Source organism: Bemisia tabaci, chromosome 4, assembly GCF_918797505.1.
Source record: "Bemisia tabaci chromosome 4, PGI_BMITA_v3".
NCBI classification, from domain to species: Eukaryota; Metazoa; Arthropoda; class Insecta; order Hemiptera; family Aleyrodidae; genus Bemisia; species Bemisia tabaci.
The window spans coordinates 27,724,124-27,749,429 of record NC_092796.1 but is presented as its reverse complement, the minus strand read 5'-3'; the positions used below and the strand labels follow the sequence as shown (position 1 = coordinate 27,749,429).

The window sequence follows — 25,306 nt, the reverse complement described above, 5'->3', positions numbered from 1 at the left end:
AAATTGACCATATAGAAGTATCATGATAATGATGCGAAACTGCATAGGAAAAAGAAAATGATTAGTATTAGTAGACTATGTAACTTTGTATTTGGTTCATAGGAAATTGTGTGGCCAGTACCTGACCGTCCTTATGGTGTAAACCATATCTGTCTAGTAGATTTTCTACGCGCAAAGTTCGCCAAGAAAGAAACGCTAGCTATATTTGATTTCTTGCCGTACAAAGTAGCAACACACAAATAGTCCTCCAGGCAGACAGTCTCGTAGCCGTTACAATTTTTTTTATCTGTTTAGGTTTCAGGGAGATTCACCTATTTCTAAATTACCTCGATTGTTACGGAACGGATAATTGTAGGTTTTTTTTCGCCCTTGAATACGTTCCTGTAATTGACTGCTGTACGAAGCGTACCAGCCGTATCATCCACCTTTTAGTGCCTTATTTTACTCAAGAAGGTAATGGCGCATAACGCCCCAGGCGCGAAGCCCCCAAGTTAGTCAAGTATGCTTCCTAAAGCAACGTGGATCTTCCCTTTCCGAGATTGATCGGATTAATCATTCAACAAAGAAAAAAAAAGAGAAAATATCAAGTTTTTATTGGCAACAAGCATGGTTGAGCTGAGGAGAATATTTGAGAGAGGGCACGCGCTTTATCATACCAAAGTATTTGAGTTGTGACGATGGAATGGAGGTTCCGTTGCAATGAAATTTCGTTGGTTAACACAGCATAAATAAAGTATTTCCCCAAAGAAAATTTCGCTGTACAACTAAATTTACTCGGCGTAGCGAGTTTTTCCCTCATCGCAACCAAACGTCGACAAAGAAACGCTTTCTTTCTTTTAACGCCCCCGAATATTCTGACAATGAGTTGGTTGCGGTAATTTCGTCGTCTCCTGGACGAAAGAACTTAACTCCATTCCAAGGTTGCAAAATTGAATCGAAAAATTCATTATTTAACAACAATAGACCTGTGCAATTTCTTTCGAAAATTGGTCTGATTTTTGTATAAAATTAGAAGAAAAATCAGTGAATTTTTCAGTCAGAAATGCCCAAAATTCTCCTGGTAAAAATGCAATCTGCGCATCTGCGGTAATTTGGCAATATTGAAATTCAGTTACGTTCCTTCGTGCGGGAAACGACGATTTGACTCATGCGTGGGCCATTCCACAGAGTGACGTAATTTTACCTTATCAGTGTTAATTGTTATCAGGGAATCAATACGCAAGCGCCAAGTTTGAATTTCCTCTCCCGGCGCGGATGACGCGACGAGGTAGTGCGTGTCAACACAAATCGAAGGAAAGTCCTATAAATTGATTTATTTCCGGAGCAGATCCAGCTTTAATGCGTGTCAATCGGTGAACTGTGAAACTGTCAAGTGCATACGGCTTTTCCACACGGATTCGTGAGGCCACAAGTGCCTTGTCTTCTTGTTGAGTCGATTTTTCGAACTCGTCCCCGTTATGTTGCGCAATTTAACTAGTTCGTGCGCCGCGCCAAAGACCCGAGTCCTCCTTGTGTCCCGATAAACTATAGTGCATCCCTACAGTTATTTGGATTAACGTTGCACCGGACCCTCCTACTTAAAGCGGCAACATGTATATGCGACTCAGGTGAGTTTGGACGTTTTTTCGACAAGTTTTTAACTGTATCGCAGAACTGTCTCGAGGAAGAATTTTTCTCTGTTTTTCTTCCTACTATTCCTCCCTCCCTCTTCGCTTTCTTCCTCCGATTTTATAGTTTCTTCTTTAATTTTTGACTGTATGTGAATAAGTTTGAAAAATCGTCATCGGAACATAATACACTGAACAATACTGCCGTGCTAAGGGAGAACGCCGCAAGAGCCTTCAGGCGTTGCCAAATTTCCCTCGATTAAACACAAATTTTCAGGTAAACTTATGAAAATTTTTCTTCCAATTTTTTAATAATTTTGGACGCAAATTCACCGAAAAGTCCTGAAAATTTCAAGGAGAAGTACTCATAACCTCTCTCAAAAACGAACATGTTATCAGAGGAAACTTTGCGACTCTCGAATGTTCATACGGCGTTTTTACTTAGCATGGCAGAATACTGCCGTGCTAAGGAAGAACGCCGTATGAACATTTGAGAGTTGCCGAATTTCCTCCGATAAAATGTTTATTTTTGAGAAAAGCTATGAATATTTTTCCTTGAAATTTTCAGAATCTTTAGATGAAAGTACAACAAAAATTATTTGAGAAATTGGAGGCAAAATATTCACAAATTTTCCTGAAAATAAGTGATTTGCCTGAAGAAATTTGGCAACGCCTGAAGGTTCATACGGCGTTTTTCCTTAGCGCGGCAGAATAGTTACGAGCTGTAAAGACATACCGTCCGTTCCGGGCTCGGAGGCCGAAAGTTTCGGATGCTGGAGCCATAGCCGGGATTGCCCGGGACATTACAACCGGAACTTTCGGGCTCTGAGCCAGGAATGCGGACAGTAGGTCCATAGGCTTCCACAGCTAGAGTGTTCCAGTGTACGTATCCATGGCTAAAGTCAACAAGTGTGTATCCTCTTTGTAAGTTTTGAAAGAGAATACACCAGAAAATGTACTTCCTATTGCATGTGAATAATTTTGAATAAGTGTTACACTTGTTGGTAAAAAGCGAGAAAACCCGTCTGGTGAACAGTTACTCAACTTTGTTTTGGAGAAATATAAAACAAGGGAGACTTGTAACACTGCGATCAAAAATATGCAATTTTTTAATTTAGTCATCGATATCCAGTTCCTGTTAAAAGTCATAAATTTTAGCTCCAAGCATGATCAATCGAGTGGATTCGGGTACGTGTTAGATGAACCAAACATCTTGGAAATAGGACGACATCCTATATTTTATTGGGTTTAATCCTGCTTGCCGAACACTTATGTCAATGGCACCTTTCCTTTAATCCCAACGAAAAGTTCAGATTCAACCAGTATTAGATTCTACGAGTCGTCGTGGTAATTATTACTCGCGAATTCTTTTTCTCGCGAACGCTATGCAATTAGTGAGAAAGGTGCTTTCAGAACTACGAAGCAACAACCGTACGACATACTTATTTCTTTGTGGAAAGATGATGTATTGGCTGACATTGAATTGCAAAGAGCAGAAGATGAGGAAGAGAAAGGAAATTCCGAAAATTTTGCCGTGTTTGTTTTACATTCTTTTGGGGTTACATTCTTTATCATCATGTCGTGTCTAACACGCGTTACGGTTCTATGTTCTTGGGAGTCATCAAGATTCCAGTTTTCCCCATTATATTGTTCTGTTTGTTTTATCTTGGCCTTGTTTCACCAATATTTGTATTTTGCTTCTCATTATATTTGCTCACCCATTTAGGTAAATTTTTGAAAAAACTGCTCTCCAATCGGAGGAAAAAATAAGAAACCCTCCGTGTCTCAATAAGTGAATAATTTGAGTGCATGATGAGTATGTTATTGCCTTTAACAGCTACTGTGTCACTAGCTTAAATCATTATTAAGTCCCAATCAATGTATGTAAATCATAATTATTTACGTTTTTAGTTAAATTAAAAGAAATAGAAACTCGAGCTTTACTTTGATTATTAACTTTTTGTCGAATATGTGAATTGTCTTCATTACTTAAAGTATATTTAACAAAAATTAAGTGAAGCTTGGAAACTAAAAGCATGACTCTCGGGTTGAAGTAAATTATTTCAATCGTTTGTATCGCCTGGAGATAGTACGACCTTATCGTGGAGTCTTCAAAAACTGCGCAAATGTATATTTACTTAACGGAATGAATGCTGAAGAATTTTAATCAAGGTATTCTTAAGTGTCACCTGTATATGATCTGCGAAGAAGTATAGAGGGCTAGTATTCCTTCACTCACTATAACCGACACTATTTCTTGAATTTTCAATTTCGTTGGATACATCTTGTAGACAGGCGAATCAAATCACAAGCAAAATAACGTTCTAAAAGTAATTCCATCCAAAAACTCGGAATCTGTAAAGAAAACCGCCTTTTCTATATCTGATTATCATGAGACCAATATTAATTTTTGGTTCTTATCAATTGCTAAAATTCAGATGATTACTAAACATTGTCAGCCTTGACTTGAAAAAATTTGTGTTTCTCCGTTTCCCAACCACGTAGTTTCTAAACTGCCGTTGACCTTAATTTAAATTTTTAATCACATTTCCGTTTCGATGACCGTTCGTCCATTTGTTTCACGAATACGCTTTATGATGATCTCTCTCAGCACATGCATACGAATGCATAGCACAGCTAACTGCGTTTAGGCAGAAAAGCGGACAATTTGGTTTATTCACATAGTTTTACAATAAAATATTGTCCCCGTACTATCAGACATAGGTTGTTTTTTTACATAATTTTCAAGTTTTAGAGTCTCTTTGTACAGAAATAGACCACCGAGTGTCTCTCTGTTGTGATTAATTGTAAGTCTGAAACTTTGACCCTATTGGATGTTTGAAAATGCTGGCCAGTTGGGTTACTTAAATTGTGACAGTAGCGTTCATCCAAGGGATAATTGTAATGCCTGACTATGTGCGGTGTCTCATCTAAATGCGCATTTTTTCCAGAATTCTATTTTAAAATGATTGTACACAAAATTCTTTATATAAGAAAGGATCACTAAAAATTACTCAAATCTGCTACGAATGTCCTAGGGCAAATGTTTATCTAAATGTATTGTACGCGCGTCACATCTGTTGAAACAATGCGCGCCACAATTTTTGTTGACACTACCTATCATATGTAAATGTAACATATTTCATTTATGAAGTGTTTTCGATTTATATGTTGATAAACTCGGATGAAAGTCATTCAACATGAAGGACAACTATACAGCACATAACTCAAGTTTCCTCGCGGGTTTGCCCATCTTAAAATTGACCAAACTCGCAGTGTATTTTCCTCCTTCTTTTGTATTCTTTCTGGTGGCAACAAGTCAACCAATTTCCGAAGTCCTTCTTCCGGAATACCCTCAGGATTTCCAATTAATGTCCTTTTCTTGATGGTATGTCAAGGATCTCCATACTGCTGTGCTAAGGAAGAACGCCGTATGATCATTCATGCGTTTTCAAATTTCCTCTCATAAAACTCGAATTTTCTGGTTTTATGAATATTTTCCTCCGAATTCTTGAATTGAATCAGTGCAGAACGCAAACACACCAACTCGGAAAAATGAAAATGATCAAAGCGCACAAAAAACTGCACAGTAGGTGAAGAACTTAGTTTAAGAAGGAGATTTTTGTTGTCAAAAGACAAGTGCTTATAGACACTTTTAAAGGTCCAAGTTGGAACAGACGCGCTAACTTCAATGGCCTTTATGTAACTGTTTTTAATGGAAATGGAGCATTTTCGAGTTACCGAGTTGGTGTGTTTCCGTTCTCACTGATTCAATTGTCAGGAAATATGAGCGAAATATGTTAGACAAAGGAGGGAAATGTGAGGGAAATGAATATTTGAAAGTGTGTGGCAACTCTAAAGGAGTTTCTCAAGGAACGGCTATGAGTAGGACAATATGGAAGGCAGCGGCACAGTCAATGTCTTTGGGCACAGCCCATTGCCTAACTAAGGCAGAAATGTGCCTCTAAGTGCATGGACTTTATTCCCAAGCTCCGAGCTGAGCGGCACTCACCGGGTACTGCCAGAGTGGAAGCGCGATCCCTGGAGGAACCCGAGGGCGACGTTGCGGGCCGCTCTCCGCGGCCTCGACGCCGACCTCCACGTCACACGACTCGGTCGCTCAGACTTGTCTTCGGCTCGGTCGTCGTCCTGCGGCCGGGGCCTCTTGCGGTCGTGCCTCAGATTTTTGCTCCAGTTTCCCAGTCGCCGCGCACAGTGGAGTAGTGGACCAGTGTTCGAAACTCACAGGCGCCAACGCGCCAAATGCGCCTAAAAAATCGACCATGGCGTCTAAAAAATGAAGGCTCTGCGCCAACGTGGCCCCTGATAATTTCCCCTTAAAAATTTGAATCTTCATATCAGGTGATAATTCGAAATTTCGACGCACGGCACCGGATTGAACTCGCAAAATGCGAGCCGTTGCGCCATGTTAAGCGCGCAATTTCGCCGCGGCGCGGCGGAGCTTTTGTCTCCCGCAAGTTACAGCTACTTACTAGCTCTGTTACGAAAACATCTTGTGTCTAACTTTTCACTAAATGCGCCGTAATATACAGGCACAAAGTCAATTTGGCCCCTAAAAAATCTTCAGTGGCGCCTAAAAATCGGGCTTGATGCGCCACTTGGCTCCTACAACTCAAAGATGAGTTTTGAACACTGCAGTGGACCGAGTCGTTCAGAGAGGTCCGATAAAAGCCAACTTTCGAAGCTTATAACTCGGTTTATACAAAGCTTTGAGGTTCTAAAAGTGGTTCCATTGGTTTTCTCGTAAAATTTTCTTTCAAAAGCACCCCTTTAAATTTAAAATGTGAGGAAATAAACTAGAAAGTTTGCATTTTTAGTTAAAAAAATTGAAAAGTGCGACCTCTCTCATCTCTGATTGACTGGATCCACTGTGCGGTGGCGCACGGTGGATCAAGTCAATCGGAGAGGTCGGTCATGAAATTTTTGACTGAAAATGCAAACTCTCTTGTTTATTTCCTCACATTTTAAATTTAAAGGGGTGCTTTTGAAAGAAAATTTCACGAGGAAACCAGTGGAACCACTTTCAGAACCTCAAAGTTGTGTATAAAGCGAGTTATAAGCTTTTAAAGTTTGCAAATTTCGTCCGACCTCTCCCATTGACTCGATCCACAGTGCGGCGGGACACGCGCCCGCATCGTCGTTGTGCAAACACAAGACCCCGAGCCCGGCCGTGCTAAGGAAGAACTCCGTATGAACATTCTAGAGTCGCCAAATTTCCTTCGATAAAATGTTCATTTTGCAGGAAAGTTACGAATATTTTTCCTTGCAATTTTCAGAACCTTTAGGTAAAATTGTGAACTAAATTACCTGAAAAATTGGGAGGAAAATATTCATAAATTTACCAGGAAATTCTCGTTTTATGAAAGGAAATTTGGCAACGCCTGAAGGTTCATACGGCGTTTCTCTTAGCATGGCAGAGCTGTTCCCTCCAACTCGATCCAAACATAGTCAGTTGTAAAATACCCGCAGCGCGCAGCGTCCAGACCTGCCTCCAATTACGTCATATAGTACCCATGACGTTCTCTCGCTTGAGCGTGACGTCACCAGAATCACGGCTCCATCAACGACGTAAACCCCGACTCGGTTCAGCTGTTGGGAAACTCGCGCGCGTAGAGTTGATTGACGTTATTACGCGGAGGCAGAGGGGCCCACTTTCTTGACCCTCCCCCGAATGACACCTTTGCCTATACGACCTCCGGGTTGATTATTGATTTACATAGATAAAGCTATAGACAAAGAAAACGAAGGGGAAATGGAGCTATCCAGGTTGAAACGGGTGGTTGTTATAGTCTCAAGGATGGACTAACTCAAGGGTCTTTCGTTGGTTCCCGCTATCGGACTACATTTTCCAGTTAGGAATTATACTATTTTTGACTCATATCTAAAAAATGTATGTGCCTAGGAAAACAGGATTACATTTTGCAGTAAGGAACCACTATCTCTGGCTCTCCCATAAAAGCACATATCTGCATAGGGAAACCAATGGCATGTATGTTGTTTCTAAAACGGGCCAGAAATAGTGGTTCCCTATTGTAAAATGTGATCCAACTAAAGGTGTACACGTTATCTCTAAAATGAGCCAGAATTCGCAGTTCCCAGTCGAATCTTAGGCGTTTAGTCCGTATGGATTAGCTACCGATCAAATGGACTACATTTTGCAATTCGGAACCATAACTTCCATAGCTCATCTGTAAAAACACTTATGTTCATAGGAAAACTAATGCCACGTACGTCGTTTATAAACGGAGTCAGAAATTATAGTTCCTAATTGCAAAATGTGGTCCAAATTTTATAAACCTTTCTGCATGTCTATTTGAACATAATTATAACGAGTGTTCAGACCTCATAACATGACACGACTTGTGTCACAATGCTTTCAAAGTGTTGATTTCTTATTGAATAGCACTTCATAATGGTGCAAAGATGGATTGAAATATCTGAAGTGTTGTTCAGTCTTCTAATGTAAATATGCGCAGTAAATCATCAGTGGTGGTAACGATTTACGAGTATTCTAATCTAGACCCCAGGGGATTTTTCTGTTGCAGTCGTATAATGTTGCCGTTATGGGCAAAAGTTCTATCCTTTCATAAATACAATCTGCATCTGTGACAGAAAATTTCCGAGGCCCAAGGAATGATCTCTCAAAACTAGTACAGATTTCTTTTATTTTTTCTTTTTTTTTATATTATAGATTAATTTTTATTTAGTCGGTATGCTCGGTGGCTCTATAACAGTAGAGTTCTTGCTCTTTTCTCGCCGTAATGGTCTTTGATCCAGTTTGATTCTGAAATCCTAGCTAGTCAACAAAAACGTGGTAATCAGGAGAATTGACAGAAGAGGATAAATATAATATAATAGAATAAAATATTCGCCGGGAGCCAGGCCAGATAGTCATTCTCGTGATGTGACCGACCGACATGCTTCCTTCAGGATGGAGAGCTCACTCAACTCATGGACAGACCTTGAACTCTAGGCGTGGCTGAAATCCAAAGATGAATTTCGTACGCTCTCGCGAAAATCAGTCATAATTCTGACACTCGTAATAAACTGAATCCATTCACGATGGCTGGAAACTTGTTATGCATATTCTCATTGCTGGAATCATGCACATTTATCTGCGCCTGTAGAAATTGGTGAAAAAACAGTGCGTTTTCATGCATATCTATTGGTCGGTTAATCTCATGTATTGAAAGAGACGCGTGGAAATAGACAGGTATCGTTGGACCGAGTAATTAAGGGGCGAAGCGTGAATGGTCGATGATCGATTTTTCCCCTTTGGAAGCTGTGGAGAAGAATCCATCATTCAGGTGATCCTTGCCAACACCCTGTTTATCGATTCTTTTCATAGGTTTAAATGACAGATCAATCGATAAATTGCAAAACCATACCTTGAATTTGCATGCCCGCCTTGAATTTGGAATAGCTATGATCGCACGCATAAGCTTTATCGATATTTTTCGTACCTCGCACAGGGTGAGCAATTGAGCATCCTCGAAAAGTAAGAGAAAATTAGGAAGTCTTCTTGTCCAAAACCTGGAAAAGCGAATCAATTTGAGGGGTCAAGAAAAAAAGAAGAGACATCGGAAAAAGGGCGAAAAATTTGGAAAATTTAATAAAATTGCACATTCAAAGAATAAAGGGAAGGCCCAAAGGCCAAAATTGGTCTAATCCTAGAATCGTGAGATTCCTCGACTTATTGCAGTTAACGAATATTTTTCGGGAATTTTAAGGTTTTAGCGATACACTCGTCTGGACTACATTTTGCAATAAGGAACTACGATTTCTGGCTCATCCATTGGCGGATCCTGCAACTTGGCAACGTTGTTTATTCTCCTTTCGAACCTATGGAAATGTATCGATTCTTGGAGGGGCCAGGTGCTTCGACAAGAATCGATTATTTAACATAGGATTAAATGTAGGAAAGCCGGGGTTGCCAAATTGCTGGATCCGCTTTCGGGCTTATCCATAAAAGCACTTACACACATCCTTTGTTTTCAAAATTAGCCAGATAGTTTAGTTCCTTACTGAAAAAAGTGGTCTTTTTTTCATTTTCGAGTCGGAGGCCCGAACTTTGGCTCGAAGGCCAAAATCGGCGAAAATTAATGTATTCATCATTCCCTGCTTTACTTTTCATGCTTGACCCGAAGGTGACAGCCGATGTGCTTTTGACATGCTGTTAGAGACCTATAACAGTGGCAAGGCGTGCTTTGCGATGTATCGATTGATCTGCCTTTTAAACCTATGGAAAAGGATCGACAAACAGGGTGTTCGCCAAAAACGCCTTAATAATCGATTCTTTACCCCAGATTCAAATGGGGAAATATCGGTAATCGATCATTCACGCCTCGCCACTGACCTATAGGACGTGAAATGTGTGAAAGACGGTCAACTTGACTTCCTTTTTTAGTATGAAACGACTATTTCAGGCTCATTTTAGAAACAACATTTGTGCCTTTAGATTCACCTTGCAGAAAGGCGCTTTTATGAATGAGCCCGGAATTGTAGTCCCAGCTTGGCTTCATTTTGCAATATGGAACGACTATATTTCTGGCTCATTTTAGAAACAACATATGTGCCTTTAGATTCACCGAGCAGATAGGTGCTTTTATGAAGGGCCTTATCGGTGCCCTCCTTCGCGCTTCGCCGAAAAATGACATACTGCAAAAAACACGTGGAATTCGAGGAGTAGCGATGAATAACCGATTGTCCATATTTCTTCAAATAAAGCTATGGCAAAGAATTGATTATTAAGGTGTTCCTCGCCAACACCGTGTCTATCGATCCTTTGCCATACACTGAAAAAAAATCTCTGTGTATTTACTAAGAAAAGGGTAAAATTACCAAGAATTCAGAGTTCTATTTGATCCCAGTTTTTTCTTGGTAAAATTACCATTTACGGAATTGGTAATTTTACCGCGAAATCTTGGTAAAATTATTGATTTTCTCGGTAATTTTACTGGACCCCGGTAAAAACGCCAATATTTTTTATCGACTCAGGTAGAATTACCGAGATAAAATGGCAAAGTTACCGGGAATTGATTACCAATAAAAGTGGTATCCTTACCTGAAAAAAAAACAGTAAAAATACCGGTTTTTAGGTAAGCTTACCAGTCTGTCTTGGTAAAATTATCAATAATTGGTAAAAAAAAGTGAGATGGTAAATGTACCAACGGACCTTGGTAAAAACGCCGAGAATTTTTTTCAGCGTAAGTTTAAATGACAGATCAATCGATGTATCGCAAAGCACGCCTCGCCACTGAACTTGAGATCAGACAGTGTAAGGTCAGCGCCGGGCTTCCAATAGTGCAAAATGCACCAAGGTGACGTCAAAATGATTCCTCAGCTATTTGCCTAGGATTTTTATTGCTGCGCAGCAGTTTCTGCGCAGCGAGGCTCTTTGGTAGTTTTCACAGCCAATAGGGAACTCGGAAAACTGGACTATTTGCTTTTGAAAGTCAGAGAAAACAACTCAACAGTTTGTTCGCACTCATCCTCCCCTGTGCAGTCTCATTTCGGTGGTTTTTCCGGTGGACGCTCTCCTTCATTGCGACACCGAGTCGTTTTAATCACGTGCTTCCGTTTTGTTTCAAACGAATTAGACTGTGCTCTCACCGAGTTTTAAATTTAATCCAATCAGGGGCGGAGAACAATTTAAACGGAAACTCGTTCTCTTTACCACCAGGAATCGGGTTCTAAACTGTAGCGTCACCAAACAGAAATTTAATTTTTCCGTAGCACTCGTCGGTTCAAAGCGCGTTTATTCTAAATTTTTATCGTTTTAAAGTATGAGGTTGCTTCATTCGGTCGATATGGATAGAATCCCTTTGATGTCGCGTTTTTCACGTGAATTTCCAAAGTACGAACTAATCACCGAGGATTCTAGATTCTCCGAGTAAGAACTAATTTTAATATATTACTAATTTTGTCACAATTTATCTCGTTTCTTCCGCTTCTTATTGTATCCGAACACAAGACGATTTTTTTATTTACAAATGTGCAGTTCAAGAGTCATGTGCTTTTGCATCCATCAATGTTATCTGCCGCACCATGTTTGTTGCACGTTCTCATTCATATTGTTTTTTTTTTTTTTTTTTTTTTTTTTTTTTTTTTTTTTTTTTTTTACGAAGAATTTTACACAAATCTGTAATACATGGGATTTCTGTTTTTAAGAAAAAAATTATTTGGACAGCTTCCCCGAGATTCATGCATCCGTGTAAGATTTTAGATCGCAAAAGTTGTTATAAAATAGTTTGCCTTGTGCAGAACTTAACTCAGCATTTTCCCAGAGGTTTCCTTGCATTGTTGAAAACAACTGTGGTATACCGCCGTGCTAAGGAAAAACGCCGTATGAACCTTCAGGCGTTGCCAAATTTCCTTTCATAAAAGGCGAATTTCCTGGTGAGGTTTATAATATATAAAATAAATATTTTCCTCCCAATCTTTCAGATAATTTAGTTGACAATTTTACCTAAAGATTCTGAACATTTAAAGGCAACATATCCAAAACTTTCCTCAAAAATGAACATTTTATCGAAGGAAATCTGGCAACTCTCGAATGTTCATACGGCGTTCTTCCTTAGCACGGCAGTATAATAGCCGCGCAGAGTGTACTGAAAGATTACAATACGAGTTAAAAATCTAATCCCGCAATTCACTTTAATTTCGAAAGTCAATTGTTTCATCGCATTTGATGTCCATCACGTGGCACATGACCATATTCTAGATTTTTCATAACTTAAAATCCACCAGTGTCTTCACGTCTACTCTCGACTCCCAGCTTGTTTATATGGAGAGAAGGAGTCAGTATCAGTTCATTTTGAAATTTATAGTAAATTTATTTGTCCTTTTTCAATTTACTTTACTTAATTTTATCATCACGTCCGTATATTTTATCGGATTTTCGTCTGCCATTTTTCAATTTAACACGAATCATCCCTCAGATCTTGCCAAGTTTTTATTTTTCGACTCCAGTGCACGATACATGTTGTTCTGTCTTATAAAAAGAACAAGGATTGTGAGAGAAGTTTTTAGGCGGTAAAACATTGTGACATTAATCTGGCATCCCATTGACACTAGAAGAAGTCGGACATGAAATTTTTGATGACAATTTTAAAATTTTACGTTTATCTCCTCACAATTTCAATTTTAAGGGATGCTTTTTACAGAAAATTTTACGAGAAAAGCAATAAAACTACTTTCAAAACATCAATATTGCATATTAATGGAGAAATTTGAAAGTTTCAAAATCATATCCAACCTCACCCATTGACTCGATCTACTGTGCGCCGTTGTGTTCGTTTTCATCAATTCGCGACTTTCCGGCGCGGCGCAGCGCACAGTGCATCGAGTCAATCAGAGAGGTCGGACGTGAATTTTTTGACTAAAACTGCAACTTTTGTGGTTAAATTCGTCACATTTTACATTTGGAGGGACGCATAAAGAAGAAAATGTCACGAGTCAACCAATGGAACCACTTTTAAAACCTTTAAGTTTTGTAGAAACGGAGTTATAAGCTTTCAAAGTTTCCAAATTTTGTCCGACCTCTCCCATCGACTCGATCCACTGTGAGGCGCGGCGCGGCGGCTCTGAGCCTGCGGGATTTACGCTGGACCCCATTTTCTGGGATTTTACTCACCTCCTCTATCGGCCATTATGGCTTCATCAGATGGAATGAAGGATTCCCAGCGCTTGGGTTTTCAAGTTAAAGTCCATCTACGCAAGATGATGCCTAAGAGAGCTCAATAGAGCAGCAACGGTGCCGCGCCGTCGCGCGTCGACCAGAGTGCGGCGAGGAATTAACAGTCTATTCAGACGTAGCGCGAAAAATTCCCCGTCAAAGTGCACCTGGATTAATCAAAGTCCAAGTGGTATCGTTGCATGATGTCAACAAACCCAAATTCCGATCATAAAGTCTCTATTTGTAAATTCTCATGTATGTATACAGAGTGTTTACTAGTCCGGAAATAGTACTTATTTTTGAGGGCGGTCCGCGCGGTTACTGAAAAAGCCTGGAAATTCCGCAAGAAAGTCCGGAATTTCGTTTCGTGCCAGTGGTGTTTTGCTCGCAGTGCTAAGGAAGAACGCCGTATGAACATTCGAGAGTTGCCAAATTGCCTTCGATAAAATGTTTATTTTTGCGGAACGTTATGATTATTTTTCCGTGGAATTTTCAGGCACTTCAGGTGAAATTGCGAACAAAATCATTTGAAGAATTGGAAGAAAAATATTCATAAGTGTACCAGGAAATTCGTGTTTCATCCAAGGAAATTTGGCAACGCCTGAGGGTTCATACGGCGTTTTTCCCTAGCACGGCAGAGTTGGTCTTGAAGCTACCAACCAATGAGCTTTAATTTCCCGAGTGCGTCAATTTTGTCGCCATTTCCGTGTGAATTTTAAACTTTTTGGAATTTTCCCACTTACAGCTACTGTAAAAATACGGAAATATTCTGTTTATAAGGCTCTGCATTCTTAGGGAAGCATCGAAAGAGTGCTGTAGAAGTACCGGTTTTTTGCCATCCAGTTTTAATAGACACCCTGGCATTTTCTTTTACACTTTGCGACTGGGTTTTTGAAAATGAAGCCATCCATGCCCTTCTAAGTCTTTCCATCGGGCGTCCGAATTCCGGAAGTTTTATAGTCTTCAAATTTTAGAAGAGAAGGTACCAAGCTTATGGAGAACGTAAAGGTCCGTTATTGTTTAGCTTAATTAATAAACGCACTTTCTCACGTTCTGGAAATCTGTCTCCAACGAAAACAGGGAAAAAGGCCGAAAGATTAGATAGTAAACTCGAATGAGATTGGCTCCTGTTCGAATCCTCTCTGCTTGCGATCGTGTTGCATGCATCCGGTGAAGCGCAGTGGCGACCTTTGATGATAGCTATGTAAATTTAACACGCCTGGGATTTTGATCACTCCGTACTTGCACTTTTTTTTTTATTTCTTGTTGTTTATTTCAACCGTGAAACAAAGAAGCGTGTATTTCTCAGTTTAGCTTGTCAGCGTGTGGAATTTTTTAAAATTATATTTCACCTCTTTGGATAGACGACCAATTACCTTCATTCCACTTAATTTTTGAGCGTCATCATAAGAATCTCAGTAGTTTTCAGCATTGTTAAATTATAAAGGAAATTCAGTAAACGTTTTAACGAATTCCCTGCATGTGATTTATTAGTTATAAAACGTTAACGAAGAAATACCCTTTCCGTACGCAGCACTTCAGTTATGCGAAAAGGAGCTATGAGTAAATGGAAAAAAAAACACACAAAAAAAAAAAAAAAAAAAAAAAAACCAAAGGAATTGTGTAGCCTGCAAATACTAGCCGCGTTAACCCAATATCATTTCAATTCATTTTCGAGTATAGTTCCATTTCACATCAATACGTCCAAGTATACAAATTAAAATCTCTTCTTTTAGCAGTTAGTTTTTTCTGTGTGGGTTCCTTCTTGCCGATGTGAACTTGGTCCAATTGTTCTCTCTTGAGCAAGTTTGACCTTGCCCAGAAGCCGGTATTTTTGCAAGAGCAAGGATTAGCCAACTTTTAAACATAAGCGCACGGTATGGAGCAGCTCCTCAGCTTGACAGTCTCCTTCTTGCTCACTGCACGAAAGCGAGCGTAATTTTGAAGTGAGCGGCAACCGTCACCACCATGGCGAGTGGAGACAACTATTGCCGCCTCTGGCGTGGTGGCGCCCTATAAACATTGAAGTAACTTCTCATCGTCCACGAATGTTGCCTGTCGAGGTCTTTTGACCCCCCCCCCCCCCCCCCTTTATAGATATAGAGTCAGCTCATTACTTTTTGCCGCTCTCCATTACGTATTTCTAAGATGACTCGAATAAATGCACTCATTCAAACTTGTCATCGTATGTCCAACTTGAGCGCCCGATTCGTTTATCAAAGAAGATTAAGGCAACCAACCACTCAATTTTTCATTTTTCTGTTTGCACTATATTTTAATAAAGAACGTTGAGCTGATTCGAACGCTGTATAGGTTAATTTACTTTTTACCCTCAGAAACAATTTTCAAAAGATTTCGAACTCGTGTAAATCAGTAGGAAGTAGGCCGTGCAGTACTCTTTTTTTGCTCTCGCGCTCCTGAAAAGTCGAATTTTTTCGACTTTAGGTACACTTTTCTCAGGAACTACTGAAGATATGTGAATTTTTTTATTTTAAAATGACCAGTAGTAAAGCAAGTGCTTTTTGTAGAACCAGAATGATAGCCTTGCAAGTTGCAATTGAGACAATGTGTATTTTCTGTACAATTTTAAAACCATAAAAAATAAGTGTTTTTCTAAGGAAAGTTCCGCTTTATGAAAACCCCACATAAAGTTTACCTCGACATCCTCGACAATCTTTCATTAACGTTTTTAAAAGCTGTGAAGATTTGATGAACATTACATCTCTATTCTTAGCAGCTCATAATTAATTGCAGCATGTATTATTGGCAGTTTCCTAAGTAATTGTCTCGATAAGGAGTGAAAAAAAATTGTCTTGCTGTATCGGCACTTTGCGGCGCACTGTGGATCGAGTCAATAGGAGAGGTCGGACAAAATTTGGAAACTTTAAAAGCTTATAACTCCGTTTATATAAAACTTCGAGGTTCTGACAGTGGTTCCATTGGTTTCCTCGTGAAATTTTTATTTATCAGCGCCCCTTGAAATTTAACACGTGACGAAATAAACATCAAAATTTGCAGTTTTAGTCAAAAATTTCATGTCCGACCTCTCAAATTGACTCGATCCACTATGCGGCGTGGCGTTCATAGTAATCGGAGCACGCCCGCCTCGGCCATCGCTAGGTGCATATCTAGACAAAATCGTCTCTAGACATAGTTATTTCCCAGTAGACGTCGACACGAGAAGACGGAAGAGTGCGTGATCATTTGCGGAGAGTACATGCCAGGCGGAATTCACTTTGCTGCATTTTAAAGTCGACCTTTTGGGGGAAACCTCGGTCAAAAGAACAGCCACATTGACGGCAGGCTTCTATTGAAGAGGAGGAGGAGGTCAAAGGCTGTCTGCAGGGTGTCTAGCATCAGGGAAAACCGAAAAAACTGTAAAACATCAGGAATTTTGGCCGATCAGGAAAAAAACAGGAAAATCGGAAAAATCGGACGTTTTATCAGGAATTTTTCTTATGCGAATCTCCTCAGCGGAGAAGTCTTACCGCTTTTTGCCTATACCGTGCCAGGAGTCGTCGCGCCGTCTTTGTTGAAAAATCAGGAAAATATCAGGAATTTTCAAAATGAAAAAATTAGGAATTTTTTATAAAACATCAGGAAAAATCAGGAAAATATCAGAATTTTTCAAAATTAAAAAATGGTAAGACACCCTGGTCTGTCATGTACCTGAAATGGAGGAACTGCCGGTCAAGCTGAACCTAGCATGCTCAGGTTTTTAGTGACAAAGCTGCCCGAGGCCTGAAAATGTTGAAAATTCAAGATGTTAAAAGAGTTGAGACTCTTATAAAGACACCAAACAAGGCATGAAGAAAAATGTCTCGGCCGATAATTGCCTGAAGGAATAATTTTTGAGGGGGCCGGAACTCTCCTTGTTTGGATAAGATTCTTGTTAAGATAATCATAAGCTCGTTAGAACAACGGGAATTCCGGTCCTCTCTTGAATTGGACTGCATGTTGCAATTTGGAACTTTAAATTCTGGCCCGGTATAAAAACAACGTACGTGCCATTATTTTCCGTATGCACATAAGTGTTTTCTCAGATAAACCAGAATTTATAGTTCCAAATTGCAAAATGCAGTCCAATTAATCTGCAATTTATTAACTCGACATCCCCACCAGCGCTTTGGGAAATCGTTCCTCACATGGTGCGAGCGACTGCTCCCATTTCCAAGAAAAATCCCTAACTCTTCCGAGAGAGTTCCCGGACTTTTTCTAGGAACCCCGGTGCCCATTCCTGATACTCAGTTTTCCCGCGGGAAACTCGATTCAAATGAGGATAGACCGGCTGTAATTTCGCGATTTACGACAACTTTCTACCAAAGTGTGGCGTACTTTGCGATGTAGCAATTAATCAAACATTGAAGCCTACACTGCCGTGCTAAGCAAGGACGCCGTAAATCCATCAAGATTTTCCCTCGTTTTTTGGAACTTAACACTTTACAAAATTAAACTGTTTTATTAATGCACCTCAAGATTTCAGGTTAAGTTTTTGATAACATTTGTGAAAAAATTCTGTAAAAACATTGTCCCAAGGTACACAAGTTTGTCTGCTGTGATACATTGATTCCAAAAATTGTGAACTGGCGTTTACGGCGTTTTCGCATTGCTCGGTAGTGTAGAGGAGGGTCGATAGACAGGATGTTGGCAACGAACACTTTAATAATCGATTCTTGACCAGAGTTTCAAATGGGGAGATATCGATAATCGATCATTGACGCGTCGTCACGACTTTTTACCCAACTCGCCATTGTGGTCGCAAGAAACCAGTGGCGAGTCGTGAATGATCGATTATCGATATTTCTCCATTTGAAGCTATGGTAAAGAATCGATAACTAAAGTGTTCACTGCGAACGCCCTGTTTATCGATCCTTTCCCATAGGTTTAAATGGCAAATCAATCGATATATCGCGAAGTACGCCACGCCACTGCAAGAAACATCTTGGATGCTCATTCCTGGTTAATCGCTTATTCTTAACCGTTATGTAATTTATAATTCATAATTTTATAATTATATTTTAATTGTTTAATATGATTTATAAGTTTTATAATTTACAATTTTATAATTTTATGTTTCAGGGAAGATGAGGACCCGGAGGATGAAAAAGAGAAGGAAGAAGCGGGAGAGAACGAGAAGGCTGAGGTGGTCATAGGAATAAACGGAATGAAATGTCAGTCATGCGTTCGGAAGATCACCTCAAATCTCATGGACAAAAAAGGAGTGTCAGAAGTTACAGTAAGCACCTTCGCTCTTTCTCCAAACTGTCAAACGTGTTTTTCTTCCAGTCTGTCGGCTGATTATTGATTTTGTTAGACAAAGAGGTAGACAAGGAAGGCAAACTGAAAATAAAGCGATCCTATTGGTGGAAGCGGGTGGTTGCAATGGACTAAGGAGGTAAGTGATAGACTAACTAGCGACAACCCACTAGAAACCCTGTAGTTAGTCTATCATTTTCCCCCTTAGCCTATAACAAGCACCCGTTTGAACAAATAGGAGTAATCCATGTCTCCTGTGTCTTCTACACCTAAAATAGCTTTGTCTATCAATTTCAAAAATCAGCCCGCCGTTTAGATACAGACCAAGTGGAATGACAGTGAGCTCAAATTATAAAAATCCACCAAGTCGTATCAAGTTTAAATGCCGGAAAAGAGGTTTAAAGTTTTAAAATACCCCCGTTAGGCTCTATGCCAAGGGTGAATTTTAAGGACAGCCTTACTCGCCAAGAATATTTTTTCTTGAGTTTGAATTTTATGAGAGGATAGAAACGATGAGTTGGATTGAAAACTTTTCCCAACTTATTCCCCTGGTAAAAATTGGCAGTAGAATGTGTGTTCCAAAATACTATAGACCTAAAGCCGGCTGTAAGTTTTGCAATAGCTTCTGTAGCTGGCTGTACAATTTCTCATAGCCTTTTATAACCGATGGCGACTAAGCAACAGCCAGCCGATAAAGTTAATGCTAAACGTTACTAAATACGGATACTAGGACTTAGTTAGTTTTTGGACTACCGCTCTCTTTTTGTGCCGTAGTATCTTGATTTATTTTGCGAGGGAAGCTCCGTACTTTTGAAGGATGCCTGTCAGTCATAACATGTTGGAGCGCCTTCAATTTCTTATGATACTGTGCAATACCTCTGGTGTGAAATAGTTGCTTCAGACGCCGTGGCACGCTATGCGGCGCGGCGGGAGGGCAGAGAGCGCAATACGCAATGCGTGAAGTATCCCTGTTAGGTTTGTAGGCGCCAGTGCGTCGCCGCTCTGCTTTGTCTAATATTTAATCTCGCGGAGTCAGCGTTTTTCAACTCATGATTTTGAAATGTTTGCACACTCTGTGTGGACTATTCTCATTTTAATTGATGAAAAAAAAAATGTTTTAAAGGAAAATATAATGTGTGTTTTGTAAATATTAAGGTAGTTTCGTATCAACCTTAATGATTTCCAAAGCACACGAATTTCTACACAATTTCTTATAGCCTTTTATAGCCAATGGCGATAAAGTGTAAAGCCCGGCGATAGGAACTATAGCTTGACTGTATACTTTTTATAGCTTCGTATAGCCCGGTTATATGGTTTGCTCCGCTTTCTACAGCCAGCTATATGATTTTCAATAGCCTTCTTTAGTCGGCTATAAGAACTCCCATGGTATTTTGAAACGCAGCTCCTATCGCCAATTTTTACCAGGGTCGTTTTCAAAACTCGACTTGTTGCATTTTTGTCGAACTTGGTCCAACTGGGACACTATAGTATGCAGGGTGAGAACTTAATACCTTGCCCTGATAAAAAATAGTTAAGACGGTGCGGACTGGTCGAAAAATTTCCTAATCCATTTAATTATGTGTAAAACACCGTGAGTCGATTTTCGGTGAAAAGGTCTATCAAATTCGACCCTCTGATTTGAGTCCAAAATGAATTTGTATGTTTTATTTTTGGAATAAGAAGAGGTATAGTGATTACAGCCAAGTCCACAAAGTTGCTCTGTCTTGTAGATCAACTTCACTAAACTTTTCTGACAGTATCTATTTTCCCCTCCACTCTGTCACAAAAATTATTACTTTCTCGCGGGAAAAGCTGACCCGGTCGCGCTATGCTTGTGTCAGTTTCGTCAGTGTTTTTTCGTCTGTCAGTTTCTCATATTTACCTTGTAATATGTTTCCGTCAAGCATATAAATCACGTATAAGTATAATCATTCATAGATTCTCGATTAATTTCGAATATGGAAGCACGAAACATCCTACCGTTCAGCGTCCCGAATTTTTAATGCAAATATTTACTCTAGAACTATGTCGGCAAGACCACTGTTTACTTAGTTGTTACTTCTGCCTAGTTCGAACCATGTGCTGTTAAAAATTATCCGATTGAATTTTTTCATGGTCGCCGGTCATACCGTAGGTACACAGATGTTCTCTATCTATTTAACTCTTGAAATTTTCTTCGTAAATGAAAACAAGGGAGACGAATAGAAAAAGAAGAAAAAGAAAAAAATCACCAATTACTCAGAGTGCCTGATAACGCAATAGTTCATAGTTGTTAACAAATAACGTGGTTACCTGAATTATATGTAATTACTTACATTTACTCCATAATCATAATCAATTGCTTGGTCAAAATACATAGATAAAAAATAGCGTTAGTGGTCACTAGATACCCGGTTTTTATGACCTAAAGGAAATCTCGTAGAAAGTACATACTAGATTTTCTGGAGATCATATCGATGACCAAAGTGTGAAACCATTTATCTCCGTTTGCGACATTACAGGCTCTGTCAAAATGTATTTATTCTTTGGAAAACTAGTCAACGTAATTTCACGCATACTCCCGTAAATTCTTTTCTGTTAGCAGAATAATCTGTATAAATAAGCTACACAGTTTATTTATTGCTTCTCTTCGAAAAGGTGAGATACCGGACGTTTGAAACATCGCAATAGAGATATGTGGTTCCGCACTTAAGCCATGGATGTATGTAGAAGCAGAAATCCAGTAGACCAGTAACCATCAACATTTTGTCCCCGTGTAGCACCTAAAGTTTATCCGCGAAAGATGAATGAAACTTTGCAGGTCCAAATCGGATCAATTAAAAAATTGAAGTTGGTCGGGTACACAGGCCAACATGTGTTTTTCGACGCCTCGTCTCTTGAGAGCTTTCTAAATGTTGCGGAAACCCTACTCTGCCGTGCTAAAGAAGAACGCCGTATGAACTTTCAGACATTGCCAAGTTTCTTCCAATAAAAACCGAATTTACTGGGAAAATTGTGAATATTACCCCCCAAAATTTTTAGACAATTTCGTTCGCACTTTAATCTAAAATATCTGAAAATTTCCAATATAAATGTGCATGAATGTCGTCAAAAATACATGTTTTATCAAGGGAAATTTGGCAACTCTCGAATGTTCATACGGCGTTCTTCCTTAGCACGGCAGTACTGCCTTCCTAAGGAAAAACGCCGTATGAGCCTTCAGGCATTGCCAAATTTCCTTTGGGAAATCACGAATCTTCGGGAAAATTTGTAAATATTTTTCCTCCAATTTTTCAGATAATTTTGTTCACAATTTCACGTAAAGTTCAAACTTTCAAGGGAAAATAGCCATGACTTCCTTCGAAATAAACATTTTATCGAAGGAAATTTGGCAACTCTTGAATGTTCATACGGCGTTCTTCCTTAGCACGGCAGTACTGCCATCCTAAAGGAAAAACGCCGTATGAGCCTTCAGGCATTGCCAAATTTCCTTCGGGAAATCACGAATCTTCGGGAAAATTTGTAAATATTTTTCCTCCAATTTTTCAGATAATTTTGTTCACGATTTCACCTGAAGTTGAAAAATTTCAAGGAAAAATAGCCATGACTTCCTTCAGAAATAAACATTTTATCGAAGGAAATTTGGCAACTCTCGAATGTTCATACGGCGTTCTTCCTTAGCGCGGCAGTACTGCCTTCCTAAGGGAAAACGCCGTATGAGCCTTCAGGCATTGCCAAATTTCCTTCGGGAAATCACGAATCTTCGGGAAAATTTGTAAATATTTGTCCTCCAATTTTTCAGAAAATTTTGTTCACAATTTCACGTAAAGTTCAAACATTTCAAGGGAAAATAGCCATGACCTCCTTCAGAAATAAACATTTTATCGAAGGAAATTTGGCAACTCTTGAATGTTCATACGGCGTTCTTCCTTAGCACGGCAGTACTGCCATCCTAAAGGAAAAACGCCGTATGAGCCTTCAGGCATTGCCAAATTTCCTTTGGGAAATCAAGAATCTTCGCGGAAATTTGTAAATATTTTTCCTCCAATTTTTCAGATAATTTTGTTCACAATTTCACGTAAAGTTCAAACGTTTCAAGGGAAAATAGCCATGACTTCCTTCGGAAATAAACATTTTATCGAAGGAAATTTGGCAACTCTTGAATGTTCATACGGCGTTCTTCCTTAGCACGGCAGTACTGCCATCCTAAAGGAAAAACGCCGTATGAGCCTTCAGGCATTGCCAAATTTCCTTCGGGAAATCACGAATCTTCGGGAAAATTTGTAAATATTTTTCCTCCAATTTTTCAGATAATTTTGTTCACGATTTCACCTGAAGTTGAAAAATTTCAAGGAAAAATAGCCATGACTTCCTTCAGAAATAAACATTTTATCGAAGGAAATTTGGCAACTCTCGAATGTTCATACGGCGTTCTTCCTTAGCGCGGCAGTACTGCCTTCCTAAGGGAAAACGCCGTATGAGCCTTCAGGCATTGCCAAATTTCCTTCGGGAAATCACGAATCTTCGGGAAAATTTGTAAATATTTGTCCTCCAATTTTTCAGAAAATTTTGTTCACAATTTCACGTAAAGTTCAAACATTTCAAGGGAAAATAGCCATGACCTCCTTCAGAAATAAACATTTTATCGAAGGAAATTTGGCAACTCTTGAATGTTCATACGGCGTTCTTCCTTAGCACGGCAGTACTGCCATCCTAAAGGAAAAACGCCGTATGAGCCTTCAGGCATTGCCAAATTTCCTTTGGGAAATCAAGAATCTTCGCGGAAATTTGTAAATATTTTTCCTCCAATTTTTCAGATAATTTTGTTCACAATTTCACGTAAAGTTCAAACGTTTCAAGGGAAAATAGCCATGACTTCCTTCGGAAATAAACATTTTATCGAAGGAAATTTGGCAACTCTTGAATGTTCATACGGCGTTCTTCCTTAGCACGGCAGTACTGCCATCCTAAAGGAAAAACGCCGTATGAGCCTTCAGGCATTGCCAAATTTCCTTCGGGAAATCACGAATCTTCGGGAAAATTTGTAAATATTTGTCCTCCAATTTTTCAGAAATTTTGTTCACAATTTCACGTAAAGTTCAAACATTTCAAGGAAAATAGCCATGACCTCCTTCAGAAATAAACATTTTATCGAAGGAAATTTGGCAACTCTTGAATGTTCATACGGCGTTCTTCCTTAGCACGGCAGTACTGCCATCCTAAAGGAAAAACGCCGTATGAGCCTTCAGGCATTGCCAAATTTCCTTCGGGAAATCAAGAATCTTCGCGGAAATTTGTAAATATTTTTCCTCCAATTTTTCAGATAATTTTGTTCACAATTTCACGTAAAGTTCAAACATTTCAAGGGCAAATAGCCATGACTTCCTTCAGAAATAAACATTTTATCGAAGGAAATTTGGCAACTCTTGAATGTTCATACGGCGTTTTTCCTTAGCGGCGGCAGCCTACTCCACTCGACGGCGACGTTTCCTGTTGTTTCGGTTCGCACGAATCGAGGTGGTCGCTTGATAAACTCAACGAGCTTAACCTGAGATAAAGGCAGCGCATCGATCGATAAATCGTTATCGATCGATCGAATGAACTCGATGGATAACTCTCTATCTTCGCAGTGCTTTATATCGATCAAGGTCATTCGATAAGGATTCAACAATCGACTCGGAGGGCTGAGTGCGGGCGCGGGCGGTCGTAGAACTTACACCCACCAGTATCGTGATCGCTAGCTTAACTTTCCCTCTCGGAATAATAGTCCATTGACCACGACCCAAAAATGGCAAAAACCCTGCACGTTTTTGATTGGAACATGCCGCTTTCAGGGCTCATTGGTGGTACTCTCAGAAGTAATTCTGGAAGGCCAGTGCAGAGGTCAACACTGCACAAACGTTGATTCTGCACCATAGATGATGGCAGATGCTACTCCTCGCCGAAGGAGCTATCATTGGAACTAGTGCTAAGTGACCAGTTAACTCAAAGTCGCGTTGCCTATCTTTAGATTTTAATTTTTCAGCACTTTGCAATCACAGTTGCAACTTGTCTCGACATCGCGAAATCGCATCATGACAAAGTGACGAAAGTCACTTTTTGCTACTAAAACATTGTCAAGTTGCAACTTGCAAAAAATTCTAGTCGATATCCTGAAAAATTGCTTAATTTTTTGTATTGATTTTTTGGGTTTCAGGTCAATCTAGAAGATAGAAACGCAAGGATATCATTTAACTCTAAGGTGACAAACCGGGAGCAGCTTAGAACCTATGTAGAGGAATTAGGTTTTGAAGCATCCTTACCAAAGGAGGATTTGCAAACGATTATAAGCATTTCAGGAATGAAATGTCAATCCTGCGTACGAAAAATCGAGTCAAACATATCAGAAGTGCCGGGAGTGAAATCTATCAAAGTAAGTCCTTTATAGAGCAGAAAGTGTAAATAAACTTCAACAATAAAATTTTATCATAAACCGAATAAATGGACTAAGTACATTTTGCAAATAGGAACTTCAATTTCTGGCTCATCCGTAATAACACTTATGTACTAACTGTTAGTAACTTATGTGTTAGCACTTATGTAAACTAATGGTACATACGTTGTTACTAAACTGAGCCAGAAATTGTCATTCCCAATTGCAAATTGTACAAATATTCATGAGAAATTATCCTTAACAGTGTGACATGTTCTTGGAGAGTCAGGGTAAACTTGTCAAAGTCGGGGAATATTGCTCAACGTTTAAAAGTCATGGAATGCTGCAGAACCT

General features: G+C 39.5%; 1 protein-coding gene across 1 annotated transcript; it reads left to right on the top strand.

Moving 5' to 3' along the window:
• Positions 1 to 1,206: 1,206 nt before the first annotated feature.
• LOC140224471 (copper-transporting ATPase 1-like) lies at positions 1,207 to 24,956 on the top strand (the record flags this gene model as incomplete). Its single annotated transcript, XM_072299599.1, is given in 3 exon segments — positions 1,207 to 1,607; positions 18,385 to 18,541; positions 24,737 to 24,956. Coding segments are annotated over 3 exon segments (394 nt in total), but the record flags the coding sequence as incomplete, so codon positions are not given.
• Between the last annotated feature and the right edge of the window lie 350 nt (positions 24,957 to 25,306).